This window comes from Rhinoderma darwinii, chromosome 13 (genome assembly GCF_050947455.1).
Source record: "Rhinoderma darwinii isolate aRhiDar2 chromosome 13, aRhiDar2.hap1, whole genome shotgun sequence".
Lineage (NCBI taxonomy): Eukaryota > Metazoa > Chordata > Amphibia > Anura > Rhinodermatidae > Rhinoderma > Rhinoderma darwinii.
In genome coordinates, this window is record NC_134699.1 from 19,781,329 (window position 1) to 19,798,291 (window position 16,963).

General features: G+C 39.9%; 2 protein-coding genes across 2 annotated transcripts in view; both read right to left on the minus strand.

Annotated features, from left to right (window-relative positions):
* The window catches only part of LOC142666156 (NXPE family member 1-like), a 39,101-nt gene extending 35,296 nt beyond the window's left edge, over positions 1 to 3,805 (minus strand). Inside the window, exon 1 of the mRNA XM_075846114.1 lies at positions 3,738 to 3,805. The gene's annotated coding sequence lies outside the window, so the exon portion shown is untranslated. The remainder of the gene's footprint in view (positions 1 to 3,737) is intronic.
* A 4,289-nt stretch (positions 3,806 to 8,094) lies between these two features.
* Positions 8,095 to 16,963, minus strand: part of LOC142666814 (vasoactive intestinal polypeptide receptor 1-like) — a 59,251-nt gene continuing 50,382 nt past the window's right edge. The window contains exons 12-13 of the mRNA XM_075847021.1: positions 9,471 to 9,512; positions 8,095 to 8,496 (exon numbers count right to left, since the gene is read on the minus strand). Coding sequence (XP_075703136.1) covers positions 8,404 to 8,496; positions 9,471 to 9,512 — 135 coding nt within the window. The 3' untranslated portion in view covers positions 8,095 to 8,403. The remainder of the gene's footprint in view (positions 8,497 to 9,470; positions 9,513 to 16,963) is intronic.

A 16,963-nucleotide genomic window follows, 5' to 3' on the forward strand; every position in this document is an offset into this window, starting at 1 on the left:
GAATGTATCTATGGCCTTAGAGCGCATTTATATTTTCGGAACAATCTGTCCTTTGACATGCGCAGTAGCGCTTATTTTCAACTTAGTCTCGGAATGTATCTATGGCCTTACTGTTATTCATCAGATTTTTTGTATGATTTTTTCTAAGTCCTCAGACATGCCCAGTAGCACTTTTTTGTAACTTAGTCTCGGTGTATCTCCGGCATTAGTGCTATATTAATCCTATTTTATACTATTGACCATAGTTCGTACCTTTACTTAGTGATCGCTGATCTATACGTTTGACAGCAGTGAGCACTTTTACTCAGTGCTTATGATTTGCATTGGGTTATTCTTATCTCTCGTATTTCATCGGAACTTTGATACTATTACTGGTTGGCACACATTGTAGTATTAAATTCTATGTTGTTTGTCTCTATTTGATTTAAATAAAGGTATTTTTTACAATTTAACTATTTTACTAGGTAGCAAGTAGTTGGGGAAGAAAACGGGTTCCTATTGCCTTGGCAATTCTTCTATATATTCAAGGTTTTTTACCCACCAACTACTAGGGTCTTTTTCTATTTTTTGTTAAGCATATATATATATATATATATATATATATGTATATATACTAGCTTTAATACCCGGCGTTGCTCGGGAGGTTGACTTACGGTATAGATGGTGTCCATCAGAGCGCTATGCGCATGCGTCAGACACCGGCGCCATGTTGCATCACTCGGGACTCCCAGTGCAGCACAAGAGCACCCCCCGCCCGTGCACAACGCGCACACGCCAGGGCCGCCCCACATCGCGGCCCTCCGCGCATGCCCAATGCGACGGCCGAGGGCAGGATCAAGCTCCACACCTCCCTACCCAGTGCGCATGCGCTGGGGCCGACACCAGGAGAAACACGGCGCGGCTCCCTGCGCATGCGCAGTACGACGTGCGCCGGATGCCTCAAGTCCAATAACAGAGGAACGATGCAGCTCCAGGGAAAGTGAATGTGTGTAGTAGTGTATGCGATAACTGCAATGTGTGCCCCACTTATAATAATAATAAATGGTACATGAGAAGTGTGTGTTATTAGAGGTTCGAGATGATAGAAAGAATCCATAACCATCAATATTATGTAGGAATAAAGACAACTTCCCCCTTGGCACATCCTGTTAGTATGGTGGCCTCGATGACGTGATCCATTTTAAACCAATGAAATATCGTGCTTCAAACAAACGTTCGAAAATATATATAAGATATATATATATATATATACAGTGACGTCAGGAGCTTCCCCGGGCACAATGCTTTAGGTAGTGATCTGCCCAGGGGCTTCGGGTGACGTATCCCACTGTATGCCTATACAGTGGGATGCGTTGCCTCATTTCGTCGGAGGTATACGTTGTGAGTCCTCCCGATGTACAACTCTGACGGAAGAAATAAAGGTGACGTGACTAAAGCGTTAGGAGACTTTATTTCTTTTTTTCCCTTGTTTTCTTGCCTGATCTTGGCTACGCTGGAAATAATGTTACCCGTGTACAGGATAAACATTTATTAACTAAGTTTATAAAACGAGATATTTAAATGTTGGATTTATTACAGTAAATTAATCTCGAAGTACAGTAAAAAAATAGTGTAGTACCGTGTTAGCCAGAGACAATATGAAATGTTAAATACTTTTGTGTCAAAAAAGACTATAGAAGGTATGAGACCTTAATTGGCTAACCATAAAAGTTCTATATGCGGCTTTCAGAGCACACAGGCTCCTTCTTCAGGCAGGTTTACAAATGAATGACTTAGAAAAAAGCACAACATTTAGATGTTACACAAAGACAATTAGTATCATGTAGAATCACTTCATGTACTAATTGTCTTTGTGTAACATCTAAATGTTGTGCTTTTTTCTAAGTCATTCATTTGTAAACGCGCCTGAAGAAGGAGCCTCTGCGCTCTGAAAGCCGCATATAGAACTTTTATGGTTAGCCAATTAAGGTATCATACCTACTATACTTTTGTCTTTTTTGACACAAAAGTATTTAACATTTCAGTAAATTAATCTCTAATTCCTTTTTCTGGCTTTGTCTAACTTAAAGTGTATTTAATATATTTGTTCCATCTATCTGTCTAGGTGTGGCTTATTTGAACAGGTATAAAGAATATATAATAGGTGAATGAATGTAATATTTAATAAACACAATACACCGCAAAGTCATTAATCCATTTTTAGGACACATTTAATTCATATAAATCTTCATTGGAAAAACCTAAAAAAAAATCGACAACAGAACTCCAAATAATCTGCATGTAAATCCACACTTATCAATATACAGGTTTGACCTATTTCACTACGTTGTGTGAAATCCGAGTCTGATGCAGATTTTAACGTCTAAAATGTGTTCAAAAATCCAAACCAATTCCACACCCCTGTGTTCTCCAGAATAAACCACATAAATCATAACATAAGAAACTTTCCAATATAGTTAATGTACTAATTCCATACAGTCAAAGGGAAAGGAAATTCCATGCAACTGCTCCCCCTAGTTCTCTTAGCAGAGAATGCAGGCAAGAAAGCATAGTCGGAAACCAGTGTAAATAGGGGTTGTATGACATTAGAAAAAAATACCCTTTTTATCCCAGAAACAGTTCCACTCTGGTCTCTGACCTTGTCTGGTATTGCAGCTCAGCCCCAAGCTTTTGAATTGGACCAAGCTGCAATACCAGACACAGCCAGTGGACAAGAGTGGCGCTGTTTCTGGAAATAAAAACATCCTTTATTTTGTGATCTTCTACAATCCCTCCAAGTAGTCAGTCCTGCCATCCCCTTTCCTCAATGTGTACCTCCAGTTATCGAAAACTTCCACTGTGAACTAAGACTCCCATGAAGTCTGGAACACATTCCATACCACTAAGGGTAGCCGGAGGGGCAATTGTTCTCCATAGATCAATGATGTAAGGAAAATTGTATATGTAACCTAATCTATGGGAAGAGCACCCACTATGGAGCCACCGAAGAGCAGCTGACGGACAGGAATCCCAAATACTGAAGCTTCCCCATGTATGAAGGACTTCTGACCGATTCCCCTATAAAATCACAATCCAAACATTTTTTTTTTTTTAAAAAGCAAAAACTAACTTGGATACATACAACGTTTCCAGTTCTGTCCCGGCAGATGTCTACTTTGCCAATTATTTTTTTTTATAGAATCCGGCTTGTCTTATTAGCAGTAGAAAATTATCTCAAAACTATCGTTCCCATTTTAGTTCTGGGACAACAAAAAAGAAACACACGATGTCCCGGAAAACGTTTGCACGGTTTTAGAACTTCGGAATTTGTTTAACAATCAAAAATAAACAAAAAGATTAACAATAATTTACTATTAATAAAAATATACAGATGAAGTAGAGTTTGTTCTACAGATGAAGTAGAGTTTGTTTTACAGATGTAGTAGAGTTTGTTTTACAGATGTAGTAGAGTTTGTTTTACAGATGAAGTAGAGTTTGTTTTACAGATGAAGTAGAGTTTGTTTTACAGATGTAGTAGAGTTTGTTAGGTGTAGTGTAGCTGAGGTTGTCATTTGGCAGAACTTATAGTGGTGTCACTTTGTTATCTGCAGTTTTCCCATAAAACTTTACCTAAACTTGGTGCAGTTATTAAGAACATTATCACGGTGCACTAATAAAATAGTTACACAACAGTTTCAGCTCTGCTATATCAAAGAATAAAATGATATAGTGTGCGCTTACCAAAATACTTCACTCACCTATTGAAGTCTGATGTGAATGAACTCTTCTCCCTGGAGCAGAGGTACTGTGTGAAAGCAAATAACAGAATGGCTTGCTCATTTATACCAACAGGGAGGTGTCCCTTGTACCATAGCCTTTCAACATACTTTGCTGTATTATTATACTGATAACGCTTGGGTATGTTCTGGTTCAGTTTTCCAGGCTATGGATTTTTTTTTCCTTTATGCTCTTTCTTTATATTTAGATTGTATGTGGCAAAAATATTTCTAGAACATGGAAATGTTTTTCTCACAGGAAAAAAACAGAGTTTGGAATTACAGTGGTGTCCAGGGGATCATGGGAATCCAGCATGGCCACCTGCCAGCTACAAAGTCTTTTGCTAGGCAACATCCACAACATTATCTGTACGAACAAATGTCAATAAGGAATATGAATATTTTTTCGTGGGTAACTATGGTCTTTGGGGGACCAGGACTGGAGTCAGGACTAGCAGATAAGGCTTCGTTCACATCTGCGCCAGGGCTCCGTTCCGACGGAACGTCGGAGCTCTCCGTCGGCATGGAGCCCTGACTGACACATAGGTTTCCGTTTCCATCACCATAGTCGACTACGCTATTGATTCCGTCAAAACGACGGAACCCTAGTACAACTGAGACAAACGGAAACCATTAGCACCGGATCCGTCACCATTGAAATCAATGGTGATGGAAACGGAAACCTTTGGTTTACGTTTTTATCAGTCAGGGTCCCGTTCCGACAGAAAGCTCCTACAGAACGTCAGAACGGGACAGATGTGAACGAAGCCTAATCCAGTGTAACGTCCAAGGTCGCTAACCACGAACTCCTTCAATCCAGTCGACGCCCTTCTCTCAAGAGATGTCGGCACATACGGCCGTCCTGCTCCACAGTGACCACAAGGGTGCGCTCACGAGCGCAGTCCAGACTTGAGAATCCAGAGCGCAAGCATGTTGGTGATTGAGCTAATTGGTCCAGAGCACCCTGGGCTATAAGAAGGTCTCAGCCCCATCTTCCCACACCTGAGCTTTGTTGTTGTATTCCTAGTCTGTCTTGCAAATGGTCCCCTAGTGTTTCCTGCTCCCAGTGTTTCCTGTTCCTGTATCCTGTAACCTGTATCCTGATCTAGTGCCGTGCTTAGCTGTAGCGGTGCTGTGCTGTATACCACGCCTCTCCTGCTTCTCCACACCTGACGTCTACCTGCTGCCTAGTTCCTGCCTAGCCTGCCTTGCTACTGTCCGAGCTGCCACAGGTACCCTATATAAATTATAGACTCTGACCTGCGCCCTGATGGCCATCTGCCATACCGCCAAGGTGGTACGGCCCAGTGGGTCCACGAACCCTACGTGACATCCAGACCTACCAATGTGGAATGAAGAGTGGCTGGGATGGGATGCATTTCAGCCAGCCATATAGTTAGGCACAAGTAACGACATAGGAGAAATGAACAGGTACGAGGTAGCAAATATGCTAAGAGGGTTGTACCTGAATTTTACAGTGCGACAGGTATCAGGCTCGCTGGCACAGTAGATTGGCAGGACTTCAAAGGAGGTGGACTGGCAGCATTCTATTATTGGGTAGGGGCATACTAAACTGGGATGTAGAGTCTATGCAAGCCCTGGCATTCACCCAAAACGACATCATGGACTTTGCTGCAGCATATTACAAGGTCTCCATCCCCAAAAGGCGAACTGGATAGACGATCATATAGGAAGAATTGCCCAAGTATAACTCAGTAGAATAAATCAGGGCAGAAATTGATTTAAGGGGCCAGAAGTCTGAACAAATCGGAACCTCAATATGTAGTCAAGGGAAGACAAAGTTGTAAACAGTCAGGTAAGAAAATACAGAAGGGTGAGGTATGTCAGAAAAGGAAGAAATGAAGAAGATGATGCAAAAGATCTGAATATATTTGTTATAATATTTGGATCATTGTCTAGACTTGCGCACTTTTCTGGTGGGCAGGGGGTTCACTGAGGACAATCAGACTATTTCATGTTTTTGTGCTTCTTAAATCTATGTAAAGTATTGAGTAATTTATATATATATATATATATATATATATATACATATATACATATATATATATATATATATATATATATATATAAATAAAACTGTGTATAATGTGATTGTGAATAACTTTTCCTGCAGACCTGACGGATTCTGCTTAGACAGTTTTTATATATATATATATATATATATATATATATATATATATATATATATATATATATATATATATATATGTTTTTATGTTTTACATTAAAGGTTTACATAGCCTTTGAGAGTACTTTTGGTTGGTTTGATGATTTTTCACGGTTTCTTTTACACAATATTCTAGTATGTTTTGATAAGACTTCTAATAGTATTTGACTGGGTACTATATGTAGTGATCGGAGGGATCGGCTTGACTTATAGCCTGCATTTGTTTCTTTTGCTATCATCTATCAAACAACACAGGAGATCAGAAAGTAAAATATTCGGATATAATACCACTGGGCCTTACTCTGCATAATTTATTACACTAGAACATTTTTCTTCCATTTTGTGTGTTTTCTATGTTTCTCACTGGATATTATCCTCATAACAATGAAAAGAATGGCAAGATCCATCTTAAGGGCTTGTCAAATGAATACCCCAATTATTGAAAAGTAAAGGATGGAAGTGATACCTCCCTCACAGATAAAAATGAAATCATCAATATACCGTTTATGAAAGATTTATGTTTTGAAGATTTTTCTGGCTTGATTGAATAAAACACTGTATAAAATATGTTTTTGTCAAAACATGAAGATATTTACTAAGCAAAATGTTCGAAGATTTTAACATAAGGTGCACATTATTATTTCACATGCACATTTTTTATAAATCTAGAGTAATGTGTTTCATTTTTACAAAATCAAAAAAATTAGAGATCTTATGACACTATTAAAATAAAGTCCCCTCCATGATGCCCTACATTAGTTAATGTCATCCATAATGTGAAGTAAGCCCATTTTTTGGCATAAAGTGGTAACTAAACCAAAAACGCTTCATGGCTTCAATCTCTAATGTGTATTGAATATATAAATAAGACATTGAGAGTTACCCAGAGGCTTAACTTGAAGCTTTACCCAATACAAAATCTGTAAGAGGGCCCCAAAAATACAATGTGCCACTCATAATACTGGTGTCTTCTTATGTGGCAAAAGCACCAAGGTCCAGGTGCGACTGCTATTCCTGACCCCCTACACCTAGTAACTATCCTTTTAGATGATGTCCTTTAGGGATTCCTGTAAGTGTTTGGTAAATTTACTTTTTATCTGTTTATTGATCTTGTTGGATCTCAGCCAGTGTTGTAATTGGGCTGAGAAATCTAAGTAGGTATATTAGTTTTCCCCTGGAGTGATGTCCCATGACGTAGTATATAGATGGTGAATTACAGCTTCGGCATCCTAATTTTTTTTCTAACGGGGCACGTGATTGATCTGGGTGTGATTGGGATCTGAATTATAGATAGGTCACACAGAGTGCCCCCATCACTCTCCTTTGTGCTCACGAGACTTGAGGGCATTTCCCACATTAGACGTTTTTGGAGTATTATAAAAGTTCCTCGGGATGATCATCTCCGGAAAAGGACAAATACCTCAAAGGGTTTTCTGACTGAAAGAACAAAATCGGATTGGTTAGAAACAATTGTTGTAATTACCCCAGACACATCGATTGTAATCACAAAAATTCATTACCGTAAGAGAGTATCATTTGATAGCTTGGGTAGTGTACTCTTCTAGAAAATGTAGGGTTAGGTAATGCAGCAGAGCTCAATATATGCTTATATAGCATATCATGACTGTTTGGTGTATTTTATGATTCAGCTGAATGTGGCCGGCCCTAGCATACAAAGAAGATTAATGACTATTTATAAGTGATTAGTCTGTCAACCTGAATAAGGGCATGCTGCATCTTAGATGAGGGTCCCCTGCTCTGGACCCCCCTCTATTAGCCACTGTATGTTACCTTAGTGACACACAGGACGCTGTTTTCATACCTTACCATGAATGATGTACGATGCCACAAATCCGTTTAAAATCACCATCTTAGACCCAAAAACATTTCAGTCTCCAAGATTAACATTACTCATGAAAGGTCTTATCTTCCTACTTTAAGGATTAAGACTTTGCAGAGGAAATGTGTATACTTTGTAATGAGAAGTGAAATAGTATTTGTCCATCTTATTGCTGGGCGTAAACATTGAAGAGTTATAATGGAGGACGACCGACAAGGTGGCTTCAGAAATATAAATCCACGCAGATGTGGCCCCTGGTTGGACTTGGACCCAAGAACTCAATGCTTAAAAGCAACAGAGGTAACCACTGCCCAACAACCAGACCACCCTTTAAGAACACTCATCCAAATAATGGTTGACTTTATTGTAACCCTTAATCCATGGTTCAGCTGCTTTTTATCACATATACATGTAATATATTTATGGATAATAATTTACATATCAAATATTATAAATATATATGGAATATAACTGATCTGTATGTATATTGTTCGCTGAGTATTAATATTTATGATGTATGATGATGCTCAAATGCATTTTTACGGACCCACAGTTCCAAATATTAGAAATAACAGTACTCCATCTTTATGGGGCATTGTGGATGCTCCGTACAGATAATGTTATGCTGTGAAGTCCTGTGTTACCAGATTAAACACATTGCTTTCCAATGAAGTTTGCCACTTGCCCCAGTGTCGTTGGATCTCAGCCTGTACCTGGAGGAAATACAGATAAAAATAAAGGTAAAGATAAAGTGGATCTTTCGTAGACTTTACCAATAATAAAAGACATCTAGTCCTCACACTTCCTAAAATTTGAGGCCCGAGTACTGATATCAGGGTCTACAGCTATAAAAAGAAGCAAAGATTCATCGACAACCAAGTCGTGGCCTCCAGACAGTCAGGGACAGGTTGGGTTCGACCTGATAAGCAGTTTCAGAGGTATCAAGGCCCTTTTACACCGGCCAATTATCTGGCAAACGAGCGTTCACAAAACACTCGTTCCCGATAATTGCCCTGTGTAAACAGGGCAACGATCAGCCAATGAACGAGCAAACACACGATCATCTGTTGATTGCATCATTTAAATGCCGAAACTATTATCGTCGTCGGCACCACATCTTCCTGTGTCAACAGGGGGAAGCGCTGCCGACACGATAGAAATGTATGAGGACGAGTGATCGTAATAACAACCACTCGTCCCTCTCCTAGCTCCGTGTGACAGGAGCAAACGAGCGCCGATCAACCAGCTGCATCGTTGATCGGCACTCGTTTACACGGCCCATGTCAGGCCGTGTAATACCACCTTCAGGCAGCAGCTCATCGCTCTGGTCTAGTCACACACAATGGGCCCATCCTTGTGGTACAGATCCATAATACAGCACATTGTATTACAGACATTCTGTAGATAATATATAGTATAGTTTAATCAGATGACGGGATGCAAAGTTGCTGCCTATTGGCGAGATATCTCCGGGCCAGTTTCTATTTAAGAAGGGAGCTACCTCTTCAGTAGACCACCCTTTTGATTTTTCTAATCTAGAGATACCATTGTATTACTAATGCGGGGTTACCTGTTCAGTTTTTAAATGTTTTTGAAGTGCACAGAATCTAAAAAAATAAAATAAAAATGCCACACATGTCATTATACAATTCCAAATGATGATGTATTTAGCTATACCAGCTCTTACCTCTCCATTGAGGAAGCAGTATAATAAGGCCACAATGAAGCCCTAGGGGGTAAAATTAGGAACATAGTTACTTAGATAAAAAAGAAAAAAAAAGAAACCATGCGCAACAAGTTCAATGCTGTTCTGTAGTGAGGAGAGAAAAAAAAACAAAAACGACACAGCTACATCATTGTAAAAATAAAAACATAATGGCTATTGGAATGAGGTAAAAAACAAATAAGCTCTTCTAGCCACTTGATCAATGGCAGTGAAATGGTTAAATTAGAAACTTTGCGGCATGCAAGCTGCCTCTCTCCCTCTTACGGTATGCTACACGTGGCATTTTCGCCGCATTCTTTGGTAAATATGAGAAGAAAAAATATTTTTGGTAATTTAAAGAAAAAAAAAAGAAAAATGCAGCAAAAACATCAGGTGTGAACCTTACAGCCACTGGTGGCATTATTGGAATATAACATACTGGGAGGATGAAAGCAGTCGAGGCAAAAGTAACTATGACTTTATCTCCCGAGGGCCCACAAGAACCCCAAGTTGGCCCTGTTTCTATGTTATGTGGGACGGCATTCCCTAGCTTAAAAAGTCAGCTCCAAAAAGGGTTCATTGTGTTCATTTAGGGTAACTAAACTTTTAAAAAACTTTTGACATGTCATGGTCACATGTCAGAGGTTTTGATGGGTGGGGATCACGAGTACTGAGACCCCCACAGATCGCTAAAACGAAGCAGCAGAAGCGATCAGGTGAGCACTCTGCCACTTCCTTTGTATGGGTTCAATATGAAGAGAAAACCTACAAATGGAGGGGGTCAATTACACAATAATCATAATATAATGAAATTTTTTTTTTACTTTTTTAAAGACATGTATACAAAAACGGTTAAAAATGAGTCGTACAATGCAAATGATGGCGGCAGCCTGTGCCAGGAGTGTGTATTGGAGTCAATAGATATGTGATAAATGACATATAGTTTACTGGTATACATATGCAAAAGATGGAAATTTTGCAATGAGACCTTATGCAAAAGGTGTATGTGAAAATTCAACGTTCGATAGAACTCGTGTTGGAACAGATTCCAGCTGGCAATTACCAACAAGCTGTCAGGACCAACAGTGAGATGTAATACAGGTCGTGCATGTGAGAAACCATGTCCACAAACATAAATATGGATCAACAAATGTAGTAACAGCCAGAAAAAAGCCAAAAAAGTCATAACAACTATGATCAAATTGTAGGCGCCCTAATTCAGCGTTTAAGTAGGGAAAATAGAACGTGGATCATGATTTTACGTGGCCACGTGCTCACACATTGGTAGAGATAAGAGACCATAAGGACTAACACAAATAAACACGCACCCACGTTGGAACTCCTGCACAGGAAATGACACAAGACCCGAAGCGCGTTTCGGCTGATGCCTTCGTCCGGGGGTGATCATGGATATATGTGAATTATTTCACATTCACAATTGATTTTGGTTGGTTCCACATCTCTGTGCCATTTTTTTCTTCCTGAATGTACAGATAGGCTTTGCCTGGGCTCAATATGAAGTCTATTACGAAACAGCACCTCGCTCACCTGATCACTATCGCCACGATCGTTGGGGGTCTCAGTGCTGGGAGGCCTACTGATCAAAACTTCTGACATGTCACTATTTTTAAAAAGTTTAGTTACCCTTCGAGGATACTCTAGTGGGCCATTTCGGCCCTGTATCCTTTTAATTTGCACCTCCGATAGCTGAAAGGTGAGAATTGGCCCTGATTATATAATACCCCAGACCATTAATTCAAGGGGACGTACAACAGGTCATCTGCTTTAACCCTTTATGGGCTAAAACTGAAGTGAAAACCAATTTGAAGTCTTTTTCGGAAAGTCTCCATCCTTTCTCATTATCTACAGACAGCACAAAATGTAAACACTCTCCTGTGACTTCTATTGTCATGTATAGGTACTTATTATAAGGAATAGTATTTATTTTTTATTATTTATGAGACCATATTAAAAAAAACAATTGTCTACATTCTAAATAAACCTTTCCTGTTATTGCTTGCTGTATTGCACAATTGAATTGAATACTCACTTTATAGTTATTTGTAAATGGGAAGCATCACAGGACTGGAAATCAAACTTTGAAAAATCACAACCGAATATTTTGTTTAGTGCAATGTATTAATTTTTTATTCTTTTCTTTTTGCTATTTTTTTTATTATACAAAAATGTAAAAAAATATGAAAAATACAGAATTATCTATTAGAATTGTAAAAAATACCAACAACAAAAAAAAACACATTCAGTCCCTCAATAAACAACTGTTCACCTGTTCCATGCCTTGACAGCGTTCTGAATAATCCGATGCTCACAATTAAATGGCGCTGGTCATGTGACCCTCCACTCATACCATGTCATATAACACTGTTGCTAACTAGATGCCAGAGGTCACATGACGTGTGTTTGGTGGGGGGAGAGGGTTACATGACTGATGCCATGTGTAGTCATATTTAGTTAACCCATGAATGCATTACACAGGACTAATCCATGGCCTATACCAGAGAAAGGAGTCAACTGGACTGATATGAAAAAAATGGTTTCTCTTCTATACATGAGTAAATAAATTGAACAAATGGAAACTGTAATACCCCTTGAAATAAATGGAGACTACTCTTGCTGCATGTTCCAAGCTTTATGTAGTATAAAAAGGTAAAACATTCTGTTTGTATACATATAGTACTTTACGCTTTTTGTAGTTTTAGGTTACAGAGTCCACACTAAAGTATCTCCCCTCAAGCATGAGGAAGGTGGAGGACCCCCGAAACATTGCGACATGCCTGGTCCGAGGGCGTAGAACAAACACTAACAAGAAATTGGACTTTGTTCGTAAGCATAAATTGCAAAAAAGCATTAAGTACTAAATGTATATAAACAGAACTGTTTACCTTTTGATAGTAGATAAAGCTTAGAAAACATACATCAAGAAAAAACGTGTATGTCAAATCAGTGGTGATTTCGTGTTGGCTGCAACGTGGAGCCGCTGTTACAAACGCTGTCATATATACTTATTTAATATTGGAAGTGAGCTACTTACTATACTATTTCGAGAAATGGAGACTACGCCAGTCATTGCAGGTCAATATTTGGCCGCAGCCTTCTTTATTAAAGATTATTGCCAGTTACAACAGTCCTTACAAGTTTACAAAACCGTTCACATTAACATAATTCAGCCATCGACCGTAATCCTGACTAAAATACCAATGTCTAATCCAATAAATGGCGATTTACTAAAAACTTTAAAAAAAATGTGGACGCCGAAGAATGATATAAAGAAACACTTTGGGCAGTTGCGCAGGATCATACAGTCAATAGGGGCAGCTCATGCACTTGCTATGGGGCCCTAGGAGAAAGGGGCCCAAGCCTTGGTTGGTCCCATCCCTTTTGCTAATGGGTGGAGGGAACCTGTGCAGAACTCCTCTTTTTAAGAACTGCTGCATTGATAGCCGCCATCCAATATACTTACCCCACCCCGCTCCTGATTCGGTTCCGGGCGCAGCACTTAGTCCTGGCCGCTGAACAGGAAGCCGAAGAGTACCCGACTATCTACTGGGGCCCTGTATCTAAGCCTATAATGTGTGATAATATTAATAATAATCTTTATTTATATAGCGCCAACATATTACGCAGCACTTTACAATTTAAAGGGAACATGAAACAAACAATATCAGACATTACATAGTGACAAAGCTAATTTACAATTCAAACCTGAGGAGTGAGGACCCTGCTCGCAAGAGCTTACAATCTATGAGGAAATAAGGGAGACACAAAGTGTAACAGTGTTTGTTCTGTACAATAGTCCAGCCATTTTTTTATACACATGGGGTGGTGCACATAAAGCTGCATGAGCCGGTTACCAGCCACTATCCGTGTATGACAGACATGAAGAGAAGGAGTGTGAGGGAATCTTATTCTGATGACTAATCTATAAGGGGGCCATGGAAAGGAGTCAGATTAGGGAATGTTATAGGCCTGTCTAAATAGATGTGTTTTCAGGGCATGTTTAAAACTGTGGATATTGGGAATTAATCTGATAGTCTGGGGTAGCACATTCCAGAGGACGGGTGCAGCACGAGAAAAATCTTGGAGACGGGAGTGGGAGGTTCTGATTATGGAGGATTTTAATCTAAGGTCGTTGGCAGAACGTAGAGCCCGAGTAGGGTGGTAGACAGAGATGAGGGAGGAGATGTAAGGAGGTGCAGCACTGTGGAGAGCTTTGTGGGTGAGAGTAATAAGTTTGAATTTTATTCGGAAGGGGATGGGCAACCAGTGCAGTGACTGGTAGAGGGTAGAGGCGTTGGTGTAGCGATTGGTCATAAATATGAGCCTGGCTGCTGCATTGAGGATAGATTGGAGAGGGGAGAGTTTGGTGAGGGGAAGACCGATTAGTAATGAGTTACAGTAGTCAAAACGAGAGTGAATCAGAGCAACAATGAGAGTTTTGGCGCTTTCCTCCTTAAGAAAAGGGCGGATTCTGGAGATGTTTTTGAGGTGAAAATGACAGGAGCGTGAAAGTGATTGTATGTGAGGAGTAAAGGAAAGATCTGAGTCAAAAATAACCCCGAGACAGCGGGCGTGCTGCTTAGGAGTTATGATAGTGCCACACACAGAGATGGAGACATCAGGTTTAGGGAGGTTAGTAGATGGTGGGAACACAAGGAGCTCAGTTTTAGAAAGATTCAGTTTCAGATAGAGAGAGGACATGATGTTAGAGACAGCGGACAGACAATCACTGGTGTTCTGTATTAGAGCAGGGGTGATGTCACGGAAAGAGGCATATAATTGGGTGTCATCAGCATAGAGATGGTACTGGAAGCCAAATCTGCTGATGCTTTGTCCAATAGGAGCTGTGTAGAGAGAAAAGAGGAGCGGACCTAGGACTGATCCCTGTGGAACCCCGATAGCAAGGGGAAGAGGAGAAGAAGTAGAGCCAGCAAATGACACACTGAACGAGCGGTCAGAGAGATAGGAGGAAAACCAAGAGAGAGCAGCGTCCTTGAGGCCAATAGAGTGGAGCATGTTAAGTAGGAGTTTGTGGTCAACAGTGTCAAAGGCTGCAGAGAGTTCCAGAAGAACCAGTAGAGAGTAGTGATATTGGCTGCTGAGCCACTGTATCTAATCTTATCATGCACGATACTGTCTGCATAGCGATGTATCTAAGTGTTCATGAAATAAATCAAACTAACAGCATTGGGTCACCACCACAAATCCTCAATTAGTGCTTTGCCAGTCAACCTGGTGACTAGTTTTCCCTGCCCTATTGGTCCCCCTGTTTTAATGCAAATCGGTTTGGGCTGTGTGGCACTTGGACTGGTTAAATCATTGGGGCACCTCACGCTGTTCATCTGATCATTTATTTACAGGTTTATTCTTTAACCCTCAGTGACCAGCTTATTTTGGGCCTAATGATGGAGCGACTTTTTTCATCTTTTTGATTGTCGCATTTCAAAATCCATCACTTTTTTATTTTTATTTTTTAGACATAGCTGTGTGAGGGCTTGTTTTTTGTGTAAGAAGTTGTATTTTTATTTGCACAATTTCGGGGTACATATTTACTGATTAACTTTTATTAACTTTTTAAGGGGGTAATGAGAAAAAAAAAATTCACCATTTATTTTTGCTTCTTAAATTGATTCAAGCCTGTGAATTCAGGGGAAGACATAAACATGACACATAAAGTTGTAAAATAAAGTTGGACTGGGGTTCCTTGGGTCCACCAGAAGAAATGATTCTGAGAGCCCTCCCTTCATCTATATAGATCACAATATTTTCTGTTATCATTGCACACACGGGGACATATCATCAATAAGGTCTAGCGGCAAGTGACTGGCTCCAGATGAGACCTCCTCAACCACTGAATAATGAAGACCAGATGAAGCACCATCGATAATCCAGGCATTCTTCACTTTCAACCTCCACTCAGGGCACCAGACTCGGAAGCCTGATGAACTGCAAATTAAATAGAGAATAAGCTGTAGAATTATAGAATCCAAATATTGAGCTCGGTGTAAACAAGCAAATTGAAGTTAGAGGAAAAACAATTTATAGGACACCTTTATAATCAGAATCTAATAAGAACTTCTCCCCAAAGATCGTAGGTTTCGGCCACATGGATTAGTTCAGGGAAAAGCATGTTAGACAATACACCATTCTCCACCCGTGACTCTTGCCATCTACTGGTACACAAGCAGTTGCTCCATAAGGCCCCCAAACTGACCGGGCACACAGCTTTGGTAAACAGTTAACGCTCACGCACCCTTCTCCTCTATTACTTTAGAATATATTCAACATTTTTGTAACCAAATGTTAAAGAATTGAGCAATAGGCACCTCGGAGCATCTTCAGACTTCTCATCATTCTTATACATTTTTTGCAACAGAGTCCTTAGAAGCAGGTGGCCGAGTCAACAACTCAATATAATCAATCACTCCAAATCTGGTCTTTTATTAAGAATAACAGATGACACCCTAATGGAGCAATATCACATGTCGTAACTTTCATACAAGTCTCAGTTACACCCAATTTTTTAAAGGGAGAAACGTTTGAGTCATCATCTATTCCATGCTCGACCAGAGTCTACATTGTGCCAAACGTCTGAAACATTAACTTGGTGTGATATGTCATCCGGAGGGGCAGCATGATAATATTAGAGGGGTGCAGAAGTAACAATATCATGCAAAAATAGTCACCACAGCCCCTAAATCAGCCATAGAAGGATTACACTCACCAATAGCGGTTGATGGTGTCAACGGCAGAAGTGGTTTCAGTGGCAGAGTGGGTCTCGCCAATTCTTGGATCTGCTGAAGCTGCTGCTTGGACAGTAAGTCTGTTCTTGTGTTCTTGCGTTGTGTTCAATAATGCAGTGGGGATTTTTCGGCTTCTCTCCTTGGGCTCCTTAACTGTACATTCGACCTGACCCTTGGTTCCACCTCATAAGGGAAGGGTAATAAGCACAGCAGCATTTCTTATCTCTTGATTATGTTGAGGTGAGAAGTTGTGACAAACGTCAGCAGTTCAATCTCGTATATTCAGTCTATAGCTGAATGTACTGCTTCAGGGGTGACATCCATGGGAGCTAATAAGAGGCTGAGGTGAAGGGTAAAACTTCTTTGGACATGCCGTGTAATTGCAGACACTTCGCAAATCACTCCACAATTCCCCCTTGGCCTGCCTAATGGTGCAGATCCATAATGACGGCCTTCATTACAAGCAAGCACCACTAGTTTAACTTACCCAAAAGGGGGACCCACCTTATCCAATAAACACTTGTCACTGAATAAAAAGAAATAAACAAGATTGATCCGGAGTGTATTAAAAAATAACTTTTACTTAAATTTCTTTAAAACATAAGCGTTTGCGATATGAGCGCATATATTCAAATCATATGTCACAGTCGTGTACAATTATTCTGTTTTTATCAGTATGCATATACAGCAATATTGGAGACAGCAAAAATAGTC